Genomic DNA, 15,384 nt, shown 5'->3' with positions numbered 1-15,384 from the left:
TTCCAGCACTAGGAAGGAGAATCACAATTCCAAGTCATAGGTTGACAAGACAGTTCAAGGCTAGGCGGGACTGCTTAGAGTCCAGTGGGTTTTGTTTTTAATTTGTTTATTTGCTTTTAAAGAAGAATTGGGCTCTTAGAGCAATCAAGTCTTATCAGTGCCTTGCCTAAAGTGATCCAGGTAAGATGAGCTGGGATGATCTGTTCTCTCAGTGGCAGAACTGTAGCCACTCTATTCAATGCAGCGGAAGGAGAACATAGGAAATGTTCCTTGCTGTGGGCACTTATGCTACAGCTGGGCAGGCTCCATTCCCGAAAGGCCAAAGGAAAGCCTACCCAGTTCCTCTGTACCTCTACGCTGATGTCAGCTCTGAGTGTGCATGCAGATAGGGGTGAGGGTCACGTGTCCATGGCCACACAGATGCTCAGAGGCAGGGTGGAGGGCCAGGTTGGTCTGTCTAAAGTGTCTTGCCTCCACGTTGATATGGCTATGGATGGACAGTCACATTCTACAGCAGACAGCTTCTACAAAGATTAGAAGTACTTTGAAGCTAGGCAGTGGTGGTGCGCGCCTTTAATCCCAGCACTTGGGAGGCAGAGGCAGGCAGATTTCTGAGTTCAAGGCCAGCCTGGTCTACAGAGTGAGTTCCAGGACAGCCAGGGCTATACAGAGAAACCCTGTCTCGAAAAAAAAAATAGAAGAAGTATTTTGAAGATTGACCATTCTTTTGCTCTTAGTGCCCTGGCGCTCTAGGCAGCCTCCTAGCATAGCCTCCTGGGCGCTCCAGAATAGTGTGAAGCATCTAAAACCAGAGGCAGCTATGCTGTTGGCTTAGAGAAGCCAAGAGAGGAGATAGATGGGCTGATGGAGTTCCTCTGGACTCTGCTGCCATTGATTGAGCAGAGCTAACACAGAGAAGAACAGATGGCCTTGGGAGGATTGGATGGTCCTCAGGATGCCTCCTGAGCCTCCTCCCGAGGGGACACCAAATGCTTACGGTCCAAACAGTGGTCCATTTGATTAGCTACTTGGCTATCTTCAGTTGGTCCTTTCTCACCCCATTTTCAAGTCTGTGGAGACACAGCTTGGAGATCGAGTGCTCTGGACGCCACAGAATTTGATTGATTCTCCATGTTAAAAGGGTTGCCCCTGATGGTCAACCATGCTGGGAATTGCAGGCTCTGACAGGTACCCCAATCAGAAAATGATCCTGCCCTCTATTTTGCATCCCTTTTACCATCAAAAGCAGACAACTGGCATCCTTGGCAAAGAGTTAAGCCAGGAGCTAGAGGTCAGCCACTCTGCTGCTTTAGCTGCATATGGCCAGCATCACAGGTGAAATAAGGAGGAGGAGGAAGAAGAGGAGGGGGAGGAGGAAGGGGAAGAAGGGGAGAGGAGAAAGGAGAAGAGGAGTGGAGGAAGAGAAGGAGGAAACAAAGAAGGAGGAGGAAGAAAAGGGGGAAGGGGAAGAAGAAGGGGAGGAGGAGTGGAGAAGGAGGGGGAAGAACAGAGGAGAGTAACATATGTACCTCCTAGATAAGTATGTTGGGTAAAGCTCTTAGTATAGTCCCTGGCCTTCTGGAGACAGACAATACATCTGCTATTATCAAACTAATGGAATCCATGGCAAAGCCCTGCCTGGATCCTCACATGCCTACCTTAGGCATCCCCCAGAATGAAAGCATGCCAGAGGCTGGCACTGAAGATCTCCGGTGCCCACCCCTGCAACTCATCTGGACCAGGCTCAGCCGATCACTCAGCACGAGTGAGAAGGCAAGTTTGGGCCTTGTCTTTCTAAACTGAGATCCTGGCTTAGTAAATACTCGTTTCTACTATGCTGGTCAGGATCCACCTGCGTGCGGTGGGGCAGGTTGGCAGGAAGGGAATCTGAGAGAGCCTTTGAGAACAAATTTGCTGACACTAATAACACACCCCCACCCCCGTGCCCAGACCTCATCCCCACCACAAGGGCGGCAGTTGTCATAAAACAGAGTCAACAAAGACCGTGGTCTCCATCTAAAACAATTCTGCAAACAGTTCCAGACCCATGGCTCATCAGCCCACAGCAGCAGGCACATCACCATGTGGCAAGGACCCGCCCCTACTCTCTTCTGCTGGATACACCTTGCGGAGCCTCTAGGTGGATGGAGCAAGGCTCACTTGGGAGATGTTAGCTGTGTCGTTTACCTCGGGACCTTGAGAACAGCATAGTTGCCACCACAGACAGACCAACAGACAGACAGGACCACGATATCGAGGATAGGCCACCCTGGAGGTGGATGTGCCTGTCTTGTTATGAATTTAACTCAAAATTACCCGAGAAACATCTTAGTAGACTTTAGGCATCTCTGTATCAGAACAAAGAAGTCATGCTTCAGAGGTGTGCCCGCCCTTGGGAGGGGCACTAAGAGAAGAGAGGCATAAGTCTCCGTCGAACATTAGGATCTCTACTCCTCTCCAGGCCCACAGCCACTGGCCAGTCAGCAAGACAGGAGTTGTGTCTGTATTTGACAGGTATAGCATTTAAAACTCAGAGGCTGGCCAGCTTTGCCAGCTGTTGCAGCATCTGGGCCACTAGCCAGTTTGGCCCTGGACAGCAGGCAACCCTAGTGGGGTGAGAAGACAGTGACGGCCTGTCAGGGCTGACTGGTGCTGCAGATGGCTGGTCCCTCTGCCTGCAGGCTTCAGTCTTTCCAAGCATGTCGCCACATGACAGGAGCAGGGCAGGAGGGGTACACTCCTACCCAGGGTGAACCTCTGGAATCTCCGAGCTAGCAGAGAGCTCGCCATCTTTAACCATTGCAGGTTACCAGTGCAGCTCAAAGGAGGCAGGGGACCTAGCGAGACACACACATCCTATCAATAGCAAAGCACAGAGCAGACCCTTCTGGTACTCAGACTCCAGGCTCACAAGTTTTCATGAAGTCAATCAAATCTTTTTTTTGCCTGAAAATGGGCTGGATCTAGGAGTACCCATGTACAAAGGTGTCCAAGCTCAATTGTATAGTCGGTATATTTTGCACATTATGGTGTATTTTGTGGTCTCATTTTCATAAGTTAATTCTCATAACCCATGGCATGCAAGTGAAAATATAAACCCAGAGGCGGGCATTCAAATTTGTTAAAAAATGGGTTAAGAATCTTGAGACTTTTGCTATCCTTAATTTCTTTTACACTTTGACCATTTTGACGGCAACAACGACAAAATTCCATGTTACTTCTGGGCAAGTACAAGGAAAAGGAACGCGATGGGCAAGGGACAGGGGTAATGGAGGCTGACCCCTCCTTCACAGCCACCCCGCACAGAAAATTGGAGGCACGCTGTGGATCTCCCTCTCTAACAAGGGACTAGGGAAGGAGAGAAGCTAGACGCCTGGTGCTCTTGTGTCTCCAGGATTTCAGAAGCAAGAGACACTTTTTTTTTTTTTTTTGTGCCTTCTCAGCGAACCCCTCTGCAGCATTGGCCTGGGCACGGAGCTGGCCAAGCTTGATGGAAGACGGCAGTGCTCTGGCTCACTCCCTGGTCCTTAAATGACAGCAAATGAGGTAAAGCCAGGAGGGTGGGGACGGCGGGGTGGGAGGGGGCAGAGGAAGCCATCTCTGGCCGAGCGTTGGCTGAGGAGCCGAGCCAGCCAGTGAGCGGAGCCTGCGAAGAGGGAGGAGCGCATCCTGATGCAGAGATGCTGCAGTGGCTCGGGGCGCGCACACACATACGCACCCTCGCCCGCTGCCGCCACACCAGGACAGCCAGTGGCTAAGGCCGGCGGGGCCAAGCAGCCCCGAGGCTGGCGGCAGGGTCTGCTCACCAGGCGGCCGCAGCACTGCCCCAGCCAACACCCTTCCCGCACTCTAGGTAGGTGCCTATCATTTTTGTCTGTTCCAGTCCAGAGGTTTCCCTGGGTGCTGTTTCAAGAGGGGCTCTCAGCTCAGCCCTTATGAATGTCTTCCTTGAAACTTGGGAGGGGACAGGGACAGGGAGCAGGCTGGGTCCTGATTGACCTCTCATCCCAGCCCCATAGTAGCGACCCCTCGGGCTCTTCCCCATCCTGTCTAGGTGGGTGGCATTCTATAGGGCCTGATTTACCGGTCCAGGAAGCTGGCCCCTGGGAGGGTCCAGAAATCTGACCAGGCAGTGGCGACTACCTGTCAAAAGGGCAGGGGCTCCGGGGTCTGCCCTGGACCCCAGCCAGTGCCCAGCACTCTGTTGGGCCAGGCTTCTAGCCTGTCCCTGGAACTCCCTAAATGGACCTGAACCCAAGTTTCCAAATGCTGAGTTCATGTGGGGGGCTGCTTCTGTCGGGTGACCTCCTTGTGAAGTCTTGGTTCGGCTGGACTAGAGAGGATATTGAAGAGAGGTGAGAACACGGAACACAAGTTTGGGCAAAGGCTGTCCGGAAGCTGGAACTTGGGAGAGAAACTGAGGCAAATCCTATCTCCCAAGGGTGAGGCTGGAATGTAGCCTGCAGCTTCTTTTCCCCTCCTCCCTCCTCAACCTTCTCTTCTCCCCGGATCCCTCCCCCTCAGCCTCCCTGTGGGAGGGAAGGATTTGCTCAAAGTTTGGCTTTCCAGGGGATTCTAGAGAGAGGGGGTAACCCCTCTACCTAGCCCCATAGCTTATGTAATGGGCTACAGGAGGAAATAGCACCAGCCAGGGAGTTGTCCGTCACCATCTCCAAGACTGGCTGCAGCACTTGGGGCGAAGGGGCTGAGGGTGAAGTCGTGCCTAGAGACTAGTGTCTCAGGCCATGCAGACAGCCTGGACCCTGAAGCTCTGCCCCCACCCACCCCACCCCACCCCCACCTCTGGGAGGTTAGGGAGAGTTGAGCTTTCTTCCGGTCTTCAGGGTAAAGCTGCCAAAGTTGTTAGTTACATTTGTAGCCACAGAGTGGTTGCGCATGCAATGACCCCAGTCCTGGACACGGGTGGGTTTGAACACCCACCTATCCCTTCTGCCAAGGAGGCAGAAGAAGGAACTGTCTACATGTCCTCCTGGTCCTGAGCACATCTAGGCAGCTATTTCGGGCTCTTCCCGAAACCTCTATTCAGATGCCCCATCATCCACTTAGCTGCTGAGATGATCCACCACCTGTCCTGGGTCCTGCTCTTAGGGACCAGATACATTATTACTAAATGACACAGGGCAGCCAAGAGTAGACCACCTGTGGGAGGGGCAAGTGTGGCTGAGGCTCCAGGGGTGGGGCAGGGAATGGTCTGATGGTTAAAACAGGTGTCATGTTTCAGGGCTGCCTCAGAGTCAGTAGCATTCAGCTCCTCCCAGGGGCCCTAGCGGCTAACTCTAGGCTCAGGCAGAACCACTCAGTGCTTCTCTCACAAGGTCAAAGTCCTTCCTGCTGTCCCGTGGGGATCTCGGCTAATTTAGAGGCAGTCGGGGGATGAGACAAACAGGTAGGAGGGGCTTCTGAACAGGAGGGGCTTCTGAACGGAGGGCATCAAAGACACTCAAGGTCCCACTTGCCTTCTTCAGAAGTCACTGCCTTTGTGTGGAAGAAGTGAGGGGTTTGGGAAGAGAGGCATGCTCCCTGGAGAGGAAGGGCCACTGAAGGGACGGACGGATCTCTTCCCCAGTCTCCACCAGGCCAAGCCATCCTTCGCACCTCCTATCCCAGAGCATGTACTCTTCAGGTCCGGCCCTCGGGTCATCCTCAGACTGTCTCTAGTGGCCTCCGCTGGGCACCTCTGCTTCCTGCCACTGCTTAAGTGGAGGCACGTGCATTAGCTCTCAGTCCCCATCATCCACTAGACGGCTGTACGTACTGCCCCGGGCTGACTCCAGATCAGTCCTAAGAAGTGCATAAATTGCAGGTGCACTTGAGTCAGGCTCTGCGCTGGTACTATCAGCCATGCATTTGTGAGGGCTTGAGGAGTACAAAGTCCCTCTGGCGGGAAGTATCTCAAGCCAGACGATGGTGGGAAAACATATTTCAAAGCCAATCTCTAAGCATAGATATGGGTGGTGTTTGTGTTCTTGGAGAGACTCAGAGTGGAACCAGAGCATCAGGGAAGAAGTGGTTTATCCACACAAAGGGAAGGATCAGAGCAAAGAATAAGCCACTGGAGCGTAAGGGACTTACATTAGACAATAGAAGATGCTGGGCAGTGGTGGCGCATGCCTTTAATCCCAGCACTTGGAAGGCAGAGGCAGGCGGTTTTCTGAGTTCGAGGCCAACCTGGTCTACAGAGTGAGTTTCAGAACAGCCAGGGATACACAGAGAAACCCTGTCTCGAAAAACCAAACAACAACAACAACAAAAAACCAAACAAACAACAACAAAAAAGACAATAGAAGATACTTCTGGGCAGGAAGTTGAGCCATAGGGCAACCTCCAGTCACATGACTGTAAAGATAGCTACAGAACCGGGGTCAGTGTTGGGTCTAAGGCTTGAGACAGTCATGCCAGAGATAGAAGTCAGGCTGGGGGCATTCCAGCCTCCGGCCATCCTCTCTCAGATGGTAAATGATAACATCCTTGTCTGTCTTCCCACATGCTAGCATTTCTGGGTTTTCCAGGGGGACCACTACCTCTCATCTAGACCAAAATTCCAGGACCATTGCTAACCTGGAACATTTGTAGGGGTGATTTCACCCTCCTGGAGGAGTCCTTTCTGTGGTTGAATGAGTCCTTGCTACAAAAGGAGCCCATGTTTCTTTGTTTACTAAACAAGGTGCAACCAAAAGCAAAGGTTCGAAACATCCTCGCCTTAAACATGAGCATCATCTGTTCCAGGACATACTAGGTCTCCTTGGCTCAATAACCTGCCCTGTAAAACTCAAGATGTGTTACATGGCCGAGGCTGAGGTGAGCATACAAGAGGCTCCTGCAATATTTTAAAGGTTGGCCGTAGACCTCTCTGTGTCTTATACCATGCTCCAAATGCCCTTCCCACCACACTGTATGTGATACAACCACACCCTTTAACTCTCTGATCTGCTTGACTGATGAAGGGAAGAGCTGGGGCAAGCGAGAGCTGGACATCCCAGGAGGCAGCAAAATATCTGCTGGACTATGTACATTTTTTTAAAACTGGCTCCACACAGAGATCCTCAGCCAAGAAACCCTGTCCTGTCGCGTGCTGGAGCCTACCTCATAGTCTGCTCTTCCCAAGCTATCCTTCCTCTCATCCTTTGCTTCCTGGATTAGAAACTTCAACCAGCACCCTGAACCTCCAGTGGCGTATTCCCCCATGTGCCAGTACCTCACAGAACCAGCCTCTGGAATGGTGACAATCTGTGCCCGACTGTGACAGCCTGTGCCTGCACCCCTGTACCAGGGCAGCTGGCCTGGGCAAGACTTGGCTGGCTCAGAGATGGCTGGGCCAATCTGGGCCTGGCATAACTCCACTCCAGCCTCATTCTGACAAGAAGGCCCTCTCCATCCTGGGCCTTCTAGGATGTGTCATAGAGCAGATGGTGTGGGAAGATGACTGATCTCTGAACCTGAAAGCACATCTCGTGGCTGCTCTCAGCCATCCAGGGAGTGCCATCCAGGGAGGCATCAGTTACTGCCTCCTCTGTGCTCAGCACAATGCTGGCCCGTGGTCACCTAACACTGTGATGGGATTGATGTGGTAGCACATTCCTGTGATCCCAGTGTTTGAAAGTCAGTTACAGGATGATTATGGGTTGAAGGTGCATATACATATATAAATACATATACAAATACACATACATATATATATGTGTATATATATAGAGAGAGAGGGAGACGTGCAATCACATATACATACATACACATGCACACACATGCACTCACACACACAGACACACATATGGACTCACACACATGCACTCACACACACAGACACACACATGCACTCACACACACAGACACACACAGACACACACATGCACTCATACACACAGACACACACACGCACTCACACACACAGACACACATATGGACTCACACACATGCACTCACACACACAGACACACACAGACACACACATGCACTCACGCACACAGACACACACAGACACACACATGCACTCACTCACACATGCTTTCACACACACACACACACATACACTCACACACACATGCACTCACACACAAATGCACTCCACACACACAGACACACATACAGACACACACATACATTCACACACATACACTCACACATGTACTCACACACAAATGCATTCATACACACACACACACTCACAAATGCACACACTCGCAGTCCTGGAAATGAATGCAAGGCGTAGTAGATTCAGACTGCCTCACTTTCGTGGAAGCAGAAAGCTCCAACCTTTGCTCCAGACTTGTATGCGAGTTCTTCCTAATTCACCCAGGACAATGGAGCTCAACATACCTGATCACACTGGCTGTTGTACAGTTTGTCCCAGAAGAAACCTCACATCTTCCTGATCCCATCTCCTCTAAAGCCCCCTCTAAGGTCTTGGTCCCTAGAGGGTACCCAGGGCACTTAGGCCAGGCCGGTAGATGATAAAAAATCCTAGATTAAAGTTTAATGTACGTGGTGGGATTGGATTCTCCCTAATTTACAGACCTCACCAGGAAGACAACACAAAATCTTGACCACTACATGGCAGAGGTGACCACTGTGACTTCGTCTCTGCCTTGCTCTGGTGTGTTCAAGATAAATGCCCACTGCCCATCTCCTCCTGGCCCAGCCATTGTGCTGGAACTGAGCTCCAACCCTGGCTAGCAAATGGTAGGAGCCAATGATGAGCAGCTTCTCTGTATCCAGATGTGAGTTCACGATTCCCCAGTCCCAGGAATGATTTCCAAATTCCTTAACCAGGAGCCTCTTGGGAAAGTCAAGAGCAGGAAGTGGAAACCAGAGGAGATGGAGGCAGGGGAAGGGGCATCTAGAGCCATTCTCTCCCTCCCTCTCCATAGGAGACTGGTGCAGGTCCAGAAGGCTCTGAGGTGTCACAGCCACTTGATAACCAGTACAGGCGTAGACACAGAACCACTCTGTAATGCTCACATAATCCCCATTCTGCTGATGGGAAAATTGAGGCTCCATCGGGGAGGATAACTTGTCTAAGCCCACAGAGCTGTAAAGAGATGAGGCCAGGGGGCCAGAGAGGAAACTCAGTGGTTGAGCTCCAGGGGTTTGACACCCGCTTCCAGCATATGTGAGCACCTGCACTCACATGCGCATATCACCCACACAAATACACACACAATTAGGAATAAAATCAGTCTTTATGAAAACAGAGATGAAGGCAGTATTACTAACTCTTGCCTGTCGGTTTGGTTTTGCAATCCTCTGGTGGGTAGGCTCCAAACTGAGCCAGCACCTCCCTGCGCTGTGGACAAGGCCCCACATTTGTGCAGTGGCTAGAGGTACACTTGTGAGATTTCCTAAGACTAGATGCCCTGCTGACCTGGAAACCTTGGTGTGCTTGTCTGTGGGTGGGGGCATAGGTACCATTTGCTGGGCTGCCCTACAAAGTACCAAAAAGACCTTCCTTCTAGCCTGGTCAGGTTCTATCCTGAGCTCCATTGTGAGTACAAGTGTATGCTCATATGTGTAGTGGGTGACCATTGACTCCTGGAGGCACAGGGCCACAACGGTTCTCAATGAGTTGAACGCGACTCACAAGTGACGTATACTATGCGCTGAGTATGTGGGGGGCTGCTTTTGCTGAGTATGGTGCTCGCAGACTTCAGCCTCTCCTCTTCGGGGACTGATTCTCTTCCAGTGCAGACAAACGGCTCCACTGGCAGGAAGGAGCTGTTGATGATCAAGGGCTGAATTCTGTATTCAGACTGGGCTATCTTGGGCGCTTCCTGGCAGGTGAGGTGTGAACCGTGTGCTCTACAGTATGAGGACACCTTACTTACAGAGAAATGCTTTGGGGTGTGGGAGAGGGGTGCTGTGGATGACGGGGGAATCTAGAGATACCAAATGTCTGCACCCTAGTAGCAAGAGTACTTGCACCTAGGAGTAGCAAGAACTGGGGTGGGCAACTTGAGGATTGACAATAAGACACACTTCCTGACAAGAAGCAGAGAAGATGAGGCCAGGGTTATATAGGGAGGGAGTGTTTCTGCTCTGGACCGTAACCCCTACTTTTAGATTCTGCCAGACATCCCTACCACACACCCTCGGCAGGCTCCAGGCACTCTCCCCCTTGCCTGTTGGTTGCTGGAAGCAGGAAAGGTGGTGGGAACCCAGGTGGAGGAGGGCCGGAGGGCTCCTATGAGTGGCGTGGTAGGGAGGTGAGGCACGTCCTGAGCCCACATTTGTCTTTACAGTCTTCCTTCTCGGCCCACAGGGCAGGCTTCCACTCTGCTGTCTCAGGAAGCCCCGGGGAGCCAGAGCTGAAGGACCTGAAAGAGCAGTTTCACAGAGGACACAGATATAGACAACGGGGCTGCATACATAGTTAGTTAGTGGGGACAAACCCGCCTTGCCTTGGGCCTTCTGCAGACACGACAGAAGGGTGGGTGGGCTGGTAGATTCTGCAGCCAGGTGCTCTGGCCCTGTGGCAGCTCTGAGAGGGAGGAATGGACTGTGGTGACCAGGCTCACCCTAACACCTACAAAGGGAGCTTCTGGGAGTCCTTGTTCCAGGAAATCTTCCCCGGGGAGAAGTAGATAGGGAGGCGACCCTGTCCCTGCCCTTTCCTCTCTGAATGAGGTCCTTGCCTCCTCAGCCGCTGTCCTACTACCTATGACCTACCCAGACTAACTTTACCAAGTCTCCGCTATCCCAGTATAAGACAGAAGCTCCTCCTTAAGGCTTGCAGTACAGAAAGCTGCTGGACCACTCACTCATGTGGTGGGAGTGTGGCTGATAGAACCAAGGTCATGACTCCATTCCAAACACCTAGGTGCCTTACCTGGGCACCACGGGCTGGAGCAGAGCTAAGTCTTGAGCCTTTCCTTAATTTGAGAAAGATCAGTCCTGATTCAGAGACTGTGCTGCTCCAGAGGGACTTAGTGGCCTCCCCCGGGGCAGCTATGAGAAGAAGAGCAGGAAGAGAGTTGTCCTGATCCCCGGGCACCAGAGGAAGCAGTCTTTAGCTCCTCACCCAGGTAAAGGCCCCTGCTCTCTCAGGGCTCTTTCAGACACAGAAGGATCACCAAGGCAAACAAGCGGGCAGGTGGGTTCTTGCCTGCCAATTAGTTCCGCTTTCACTTCCTGATCAGCACCTGCTGGCTGGAGCGTGGGGTTGGGGGAGCACCAGGCAGAGCCAGACTCCCAGGGGGAACGAGAAGGCACTTAGCCCTGGAAGAGCTCCTTGGTAATAGCCAGGCCCCTCCCTCCTCTGGGACCTGAGAAAGAAGATGAGTGCTTTTGCTCCACAGCCTAGGCAGGAAAGCAAGTTCCGCACCAGATGCGATACTCAGCGCTCTCATCCTGCCTCCTGCCTTAGGTGTGTCTCAGTCTCCAGTTGACTCTCCTGGAGCTGGGCTGCGGCTCCTCTCTTCTGGACTCTGCCTTTGCCTGAAACACCCACCATGGGAACACCGGCCAGGAAAAAGCCAAGCTTGCTGCTGCTGCTGCTAGCCACAGTGTCCCTGGCCTCTCCAGGTAAGAGCAGTTGATTATAGGGTTAAATCATTACCACCACTTAGGTAGCAATTCCTCTGCATTAAGAAGGCTGTTTCCTTGCTAAATTCTCCCCAAATATGGGTCTTACCTTACCTTTGAAGTTGGGAGGAAAGGAAATGAATCTTTGCTATGTTGATGAAGAAAAACATGACCCAGAGAGGCTGAGTGGCTTACCCTGTGTCACACAGTGCAATGTGGCACAGCCAGAGATCTCCATGCTATCCATTGGAGATGTGACCTCTAGAACTGCACAGTGTGGTGGGCATCGGCAAGTGTGATCCCTGAGCTAACATGTGATTCAAATGAAAACAATGCCTTCAGCTGGGACTTGCCACCTGTGCTCTATGGAACGCCTCCATTATATCCAGACATTCTTCCTAAAGAATGCTCCAGGATCCTGGACCCAAGGGAACAGCAGCTACCCCATAGAATGCCTCCAAGGGGCTTCCTTGAGGGGATCTGGATGGGTCGGGCAGAGAGCAGCCAGATGAGGCAGAGCAGGGTTGCCTGCAGAGGGTCCAGTCTCCATGGTACTCTCCATGCTCAGACCAGAGACAGGAAGCAGCTGCCAGAAGGCTGGGAAGGGAGCGAACAGCTGGAGAGTTCCTGCTCTGGAGCTGGGTGTCTCCAAGAGCTGGAGCTGAGGGGCTGGTGGGCTGCTGTTTGGCTGGGCCTGGGTCCCAAATTCAAATCAGCAGGAGTCGCTTTTCCCGAAGAGCTCTCAGGGAGAAGAAGGGGTACCCATCCCGAGAAGGGGCATCCATGCCGCAGCCCTGGAGTCTAGGCCACACTTTTTGCCCACAACTGTTCAAGACACAGCCATACCCTGTCTCTGCTGGCATGCTCAGAAGCTCTCGCCAAGTCCTGGTTGCTGCGATCTACCCACAGTGCTTCATGGGGCTGCTGAGTAGATCTAACTCCCACACTTTGGTTCTGATATCTGCACCAGACTGGAGGGGAATGGCCAGGGTGGGAGGCTCTGACTGCACAGAACGAGATACTGCATCTGTCTACTGTAGGGAGAGAAAGAGAGAGAGAGAGAGAGAGAGAGAGAGAGAGAGAGAGAGAGAGAGAGAGAGAGAGAGAGAGAGAGAGAGAGAGATGCCCCTCCTCCTGCCTCCATCTCCTCTGGTACCCACTCCCTGCTCTTGACTCCCATTGAGGAGAAGTCTTCAGCAACCCCTCTCCTGGGGAGGGGTACTCCTTTTGGAAGCAAGAGGTGTGAGCACCCCTCCGGAAACTCTAATCCAAATGGGTCAGAAGGTAATTGGCAAAGGCCCAGGGCCAGGACCCGGGCTGCCATCTCCTAGTGTGACCTGATTCAAGATCTGCCCCTTCCTGAGACCTGTAAAGTGCTTCTCTGCTCTTGGCTTGCTCACCTCATCCTAGCATGGATCTCTGGATCGCTCACACCCAGGGCAAGGAGAGGCAAGCATCTTCCCTCTCTGGCTTCTTTCTTCCCCTGCAATGTCTCATGTCTTTTCTGGGGAAGAGAGTCACCGGGGCAAAGAATGAGGGCGTTCAGGGCAGGGCCTGCAGAGAGAGCTGCCTTTGCCCGGGAGTGTGGGTGTCCACATGTGCTCACCTGTATGTACGGCAGCATAGACAGAGGTCTTTCTGCAGCTATGGAGCAGTGTGGGCTGTGTGAGGCTGTCTGTGGACCAGACAGATGCTACGGGGTGCAGGTGTGAGTGCGGCACAGCTTGGACCTCAATGCTCTCAACCCCAGCTCCTTTCAGAAGCATCTTTTACACCCCAGATTTCTGGGTTTCACTCCCAGAACTTCTGATTTCAGGCCTCCCCGGGGTGGAGCCAGGGCCTCAGATGGTCCCAAAAACCTGAAGTCAGAAATCATCGGCACTGTAGTTAAAAATGTCAGCTGCAAGGTGAGGCTGGATGAGAGCAGAGCTTCTCCTTGGCATTGAGGTGCAGGAAGTTCTTAAACTTTCCCAAGGGTCAGATTCTGTGTTGGAGAGAGAAGCAGCACCCGGCTTCTTTGAGCACTTTGAGAAAGAATTTGGAGTGTGGTATCAGGCAGCAATATATGCAAACGGATCAACAGCACAGTTCTTGTCATGACTTAATTATTATCAATGAGTAGAGCTACTTATGAGTACATGCACATGGGATGAGCAGCTGGGTCAACAATAGAAGTATGTGCGGATGCATATTTGGCCATTTGATTGGCTTAGAGAGAGACATCTGTATATGAACATATGTGTGATATGAGAACGTTGAAGGATCATGTGCAGGTGAGACATGAAGGTGTGTACATGTGGGTATTGGGGGGGGAGTGTGAGGGTGTGCACGTGGCTGAGTGTAAAAGAGAAAGCATTTTCAAGATGAAAGACAATCTTAATCTTAAAGTACCAGTGTGCCCAGACCCCACTCTGCTGCCTCCCACTACCCAGACTGAGTTCCTGGAAGCTGCTATTGTTAAAGGTTGTTCCCAGCAGCTTCTCCATCCTTCCTTCTCTTCCCTTCCATCCTCCCCTCTCTCCAGGTGGTCTCAGCTGGGACAGGGTCCCTACCCTCCACCACCATCATTAACTCCGGATTAAGCTGGGCTTTCCAGGGGGGAAGATGATGCAGTTGCTGTCAGACACCACCTCTGAGGCCCCAGGCAGCAGTAAGGGAGAGTGACAAGCAACTGGGGGGGGGGGCAGTGCAGGGATAGACACAAACAGGACTCAAGGGAAGCCCTCACCAGACCATTCTGAAAATCCTGCCTCCTACCTCATTCCTCATTCAGAGGACTGCTTAGCAGATGCCCCAACTCCCAAGAGGCCAGAGCTGGCCCTCAGATGCAGCAGAGGGACCACGCTCGCTCGGAAGAGGGCTGGCAGCTGGATGTGCCCAGAAAGAAGGCACTAATTGGTTAATGGAGTTCCCTCCTCCCACCCCACTCCCCAACAAGGAAGGTCTGAAATCAGCTGCAGGAGAGATTGGAGCCAATTAGGGACCCTGGCTCCCAGCTGATCCCGCAGTAGTGGAACTCCCGCTGTGCCTATGCGGGTGTGTGAAGTACTGTCCAGTCCGTGCTGGTGAGACCGGACAATGGTGTGTGCAAAGCAAGGCCCTGGCTGAGACAGAGCTGGGAAGGGCAAGTGTGAAACCCATTTGTTAAGCAACATCACCTGCCCGACACAGATTGGCCATTGGGCCTTTCTTTCCCCAGATGGGACACGGTTTATAAAGATGCCACCATTCAACCTGCTAATACAGCCAACATCTAGCTGTCCTCCAGCTCCTGTACCCAGTTGAGTCTAAGGGCCAGTCGCTTAGTTTGCATCCCTCCCTGTTTTCTACTGTTAGACCCTGTTATGGACCTGGCATTAGCATTCTGTCTAAACTCCACCCCACAGTCACCTGGCAATAGCCAGGTGAGCCTGCTGCACTATAAAAGAGGGCCGCTTGCCCCCTCCTCTCTCTTGTTCCTCTCTTGCTCTCCTGGCCCCTTGCCATCTTGCTCCCACTCTGTCCCCTCTCGCCCCTCCCCTTCGCCATTCCCTTCCCCCCTCTATCTCCATGGCCAGCCTCTACTTCTCTAGTCTTTCTCTCTCTGCCTTTCTCTGCCTCTACTACCCTCTTGACTCCCCTCCCATGCCCTGAATAAACTCTATTCTATACTATATGTGGCTGGTCCCTCAGGGGGAAGGGATGCCTCAGCATGGGCCCGCTGAGACACCCCCTCCCTCCAGACCTCACTGCCTCTCAATAGAACATATTCCCTCTTTCTTTACCTTTTTATAAACACATCACTTGGGAAGTGAATTTCTACTCTTTTCATAGGAAAACATCAGATCAATATACGGGGGGGGGGGGGGG

At 52.3% G+C, this 15,384-nt stretch overlaps 1 protein-coding gene across 5 annotated transcripts in view; it reads left to right on the top strand.

The window, feature by feature from the left end:
- Window positions 1-3,527: 3,527 nt before the first annotated feature.
- The window catches only part of Cntn2 (contactin 2), a 30,109-nt gene continuing 18,252 nt past the window's right edge, over window positions 3,528-15,384 (top strand). The window contains exons 1-3 of one of the 5 annotated variants that reach the window (XM_031382282.1): window positions 3,629-3,853; window positions 9,698-9,792; window positions 11,378-11,535. In XM_031382282.1, coding sequence (XP_031238142.1) covers window positions 11,463-11,535 — 73 coding nt within the window. In that variant the 5' untranslated portion in view covers window positions 3,629-3,853; window positions 9,698-9,792; window positions 11,378-11,462. Of the gene's footprint in view, window positions 3,547-3,628; window positions 3,854-9,697; window positions 9,793-9,848; window positions 10,384-10,441; window positions 11,037-11,377; window positions 11,536-15,384 lie in introns of those variants that run through there. The other 4 variants (XM_031382309.1, XM_031382273.1, XM_031382292.1 and 1 more) reach the window with 4 other exon arrangements.

This window comes from Mastomys coucha, unplaced genomic scaffold (genome assembly GCF_008632895.1).
Source record: "Mastomys coucha isolate ucsf_1 unplaced genomic scaffold, UCSF_Mcou_1 pScaffold1, whole genome shotgun sequence".
In the NCBI taxonomy this organism is placed as follows: Eukaryota; Metazoa; Chordata; class Mammalia; order Rodentia; family Muridae; genus Mastomys; species Mastomys coucha.
Note: the sequence above shows the minus strand (reverse complement) of the source record. Positions and strands in the feature narration are given on the sequence as shown.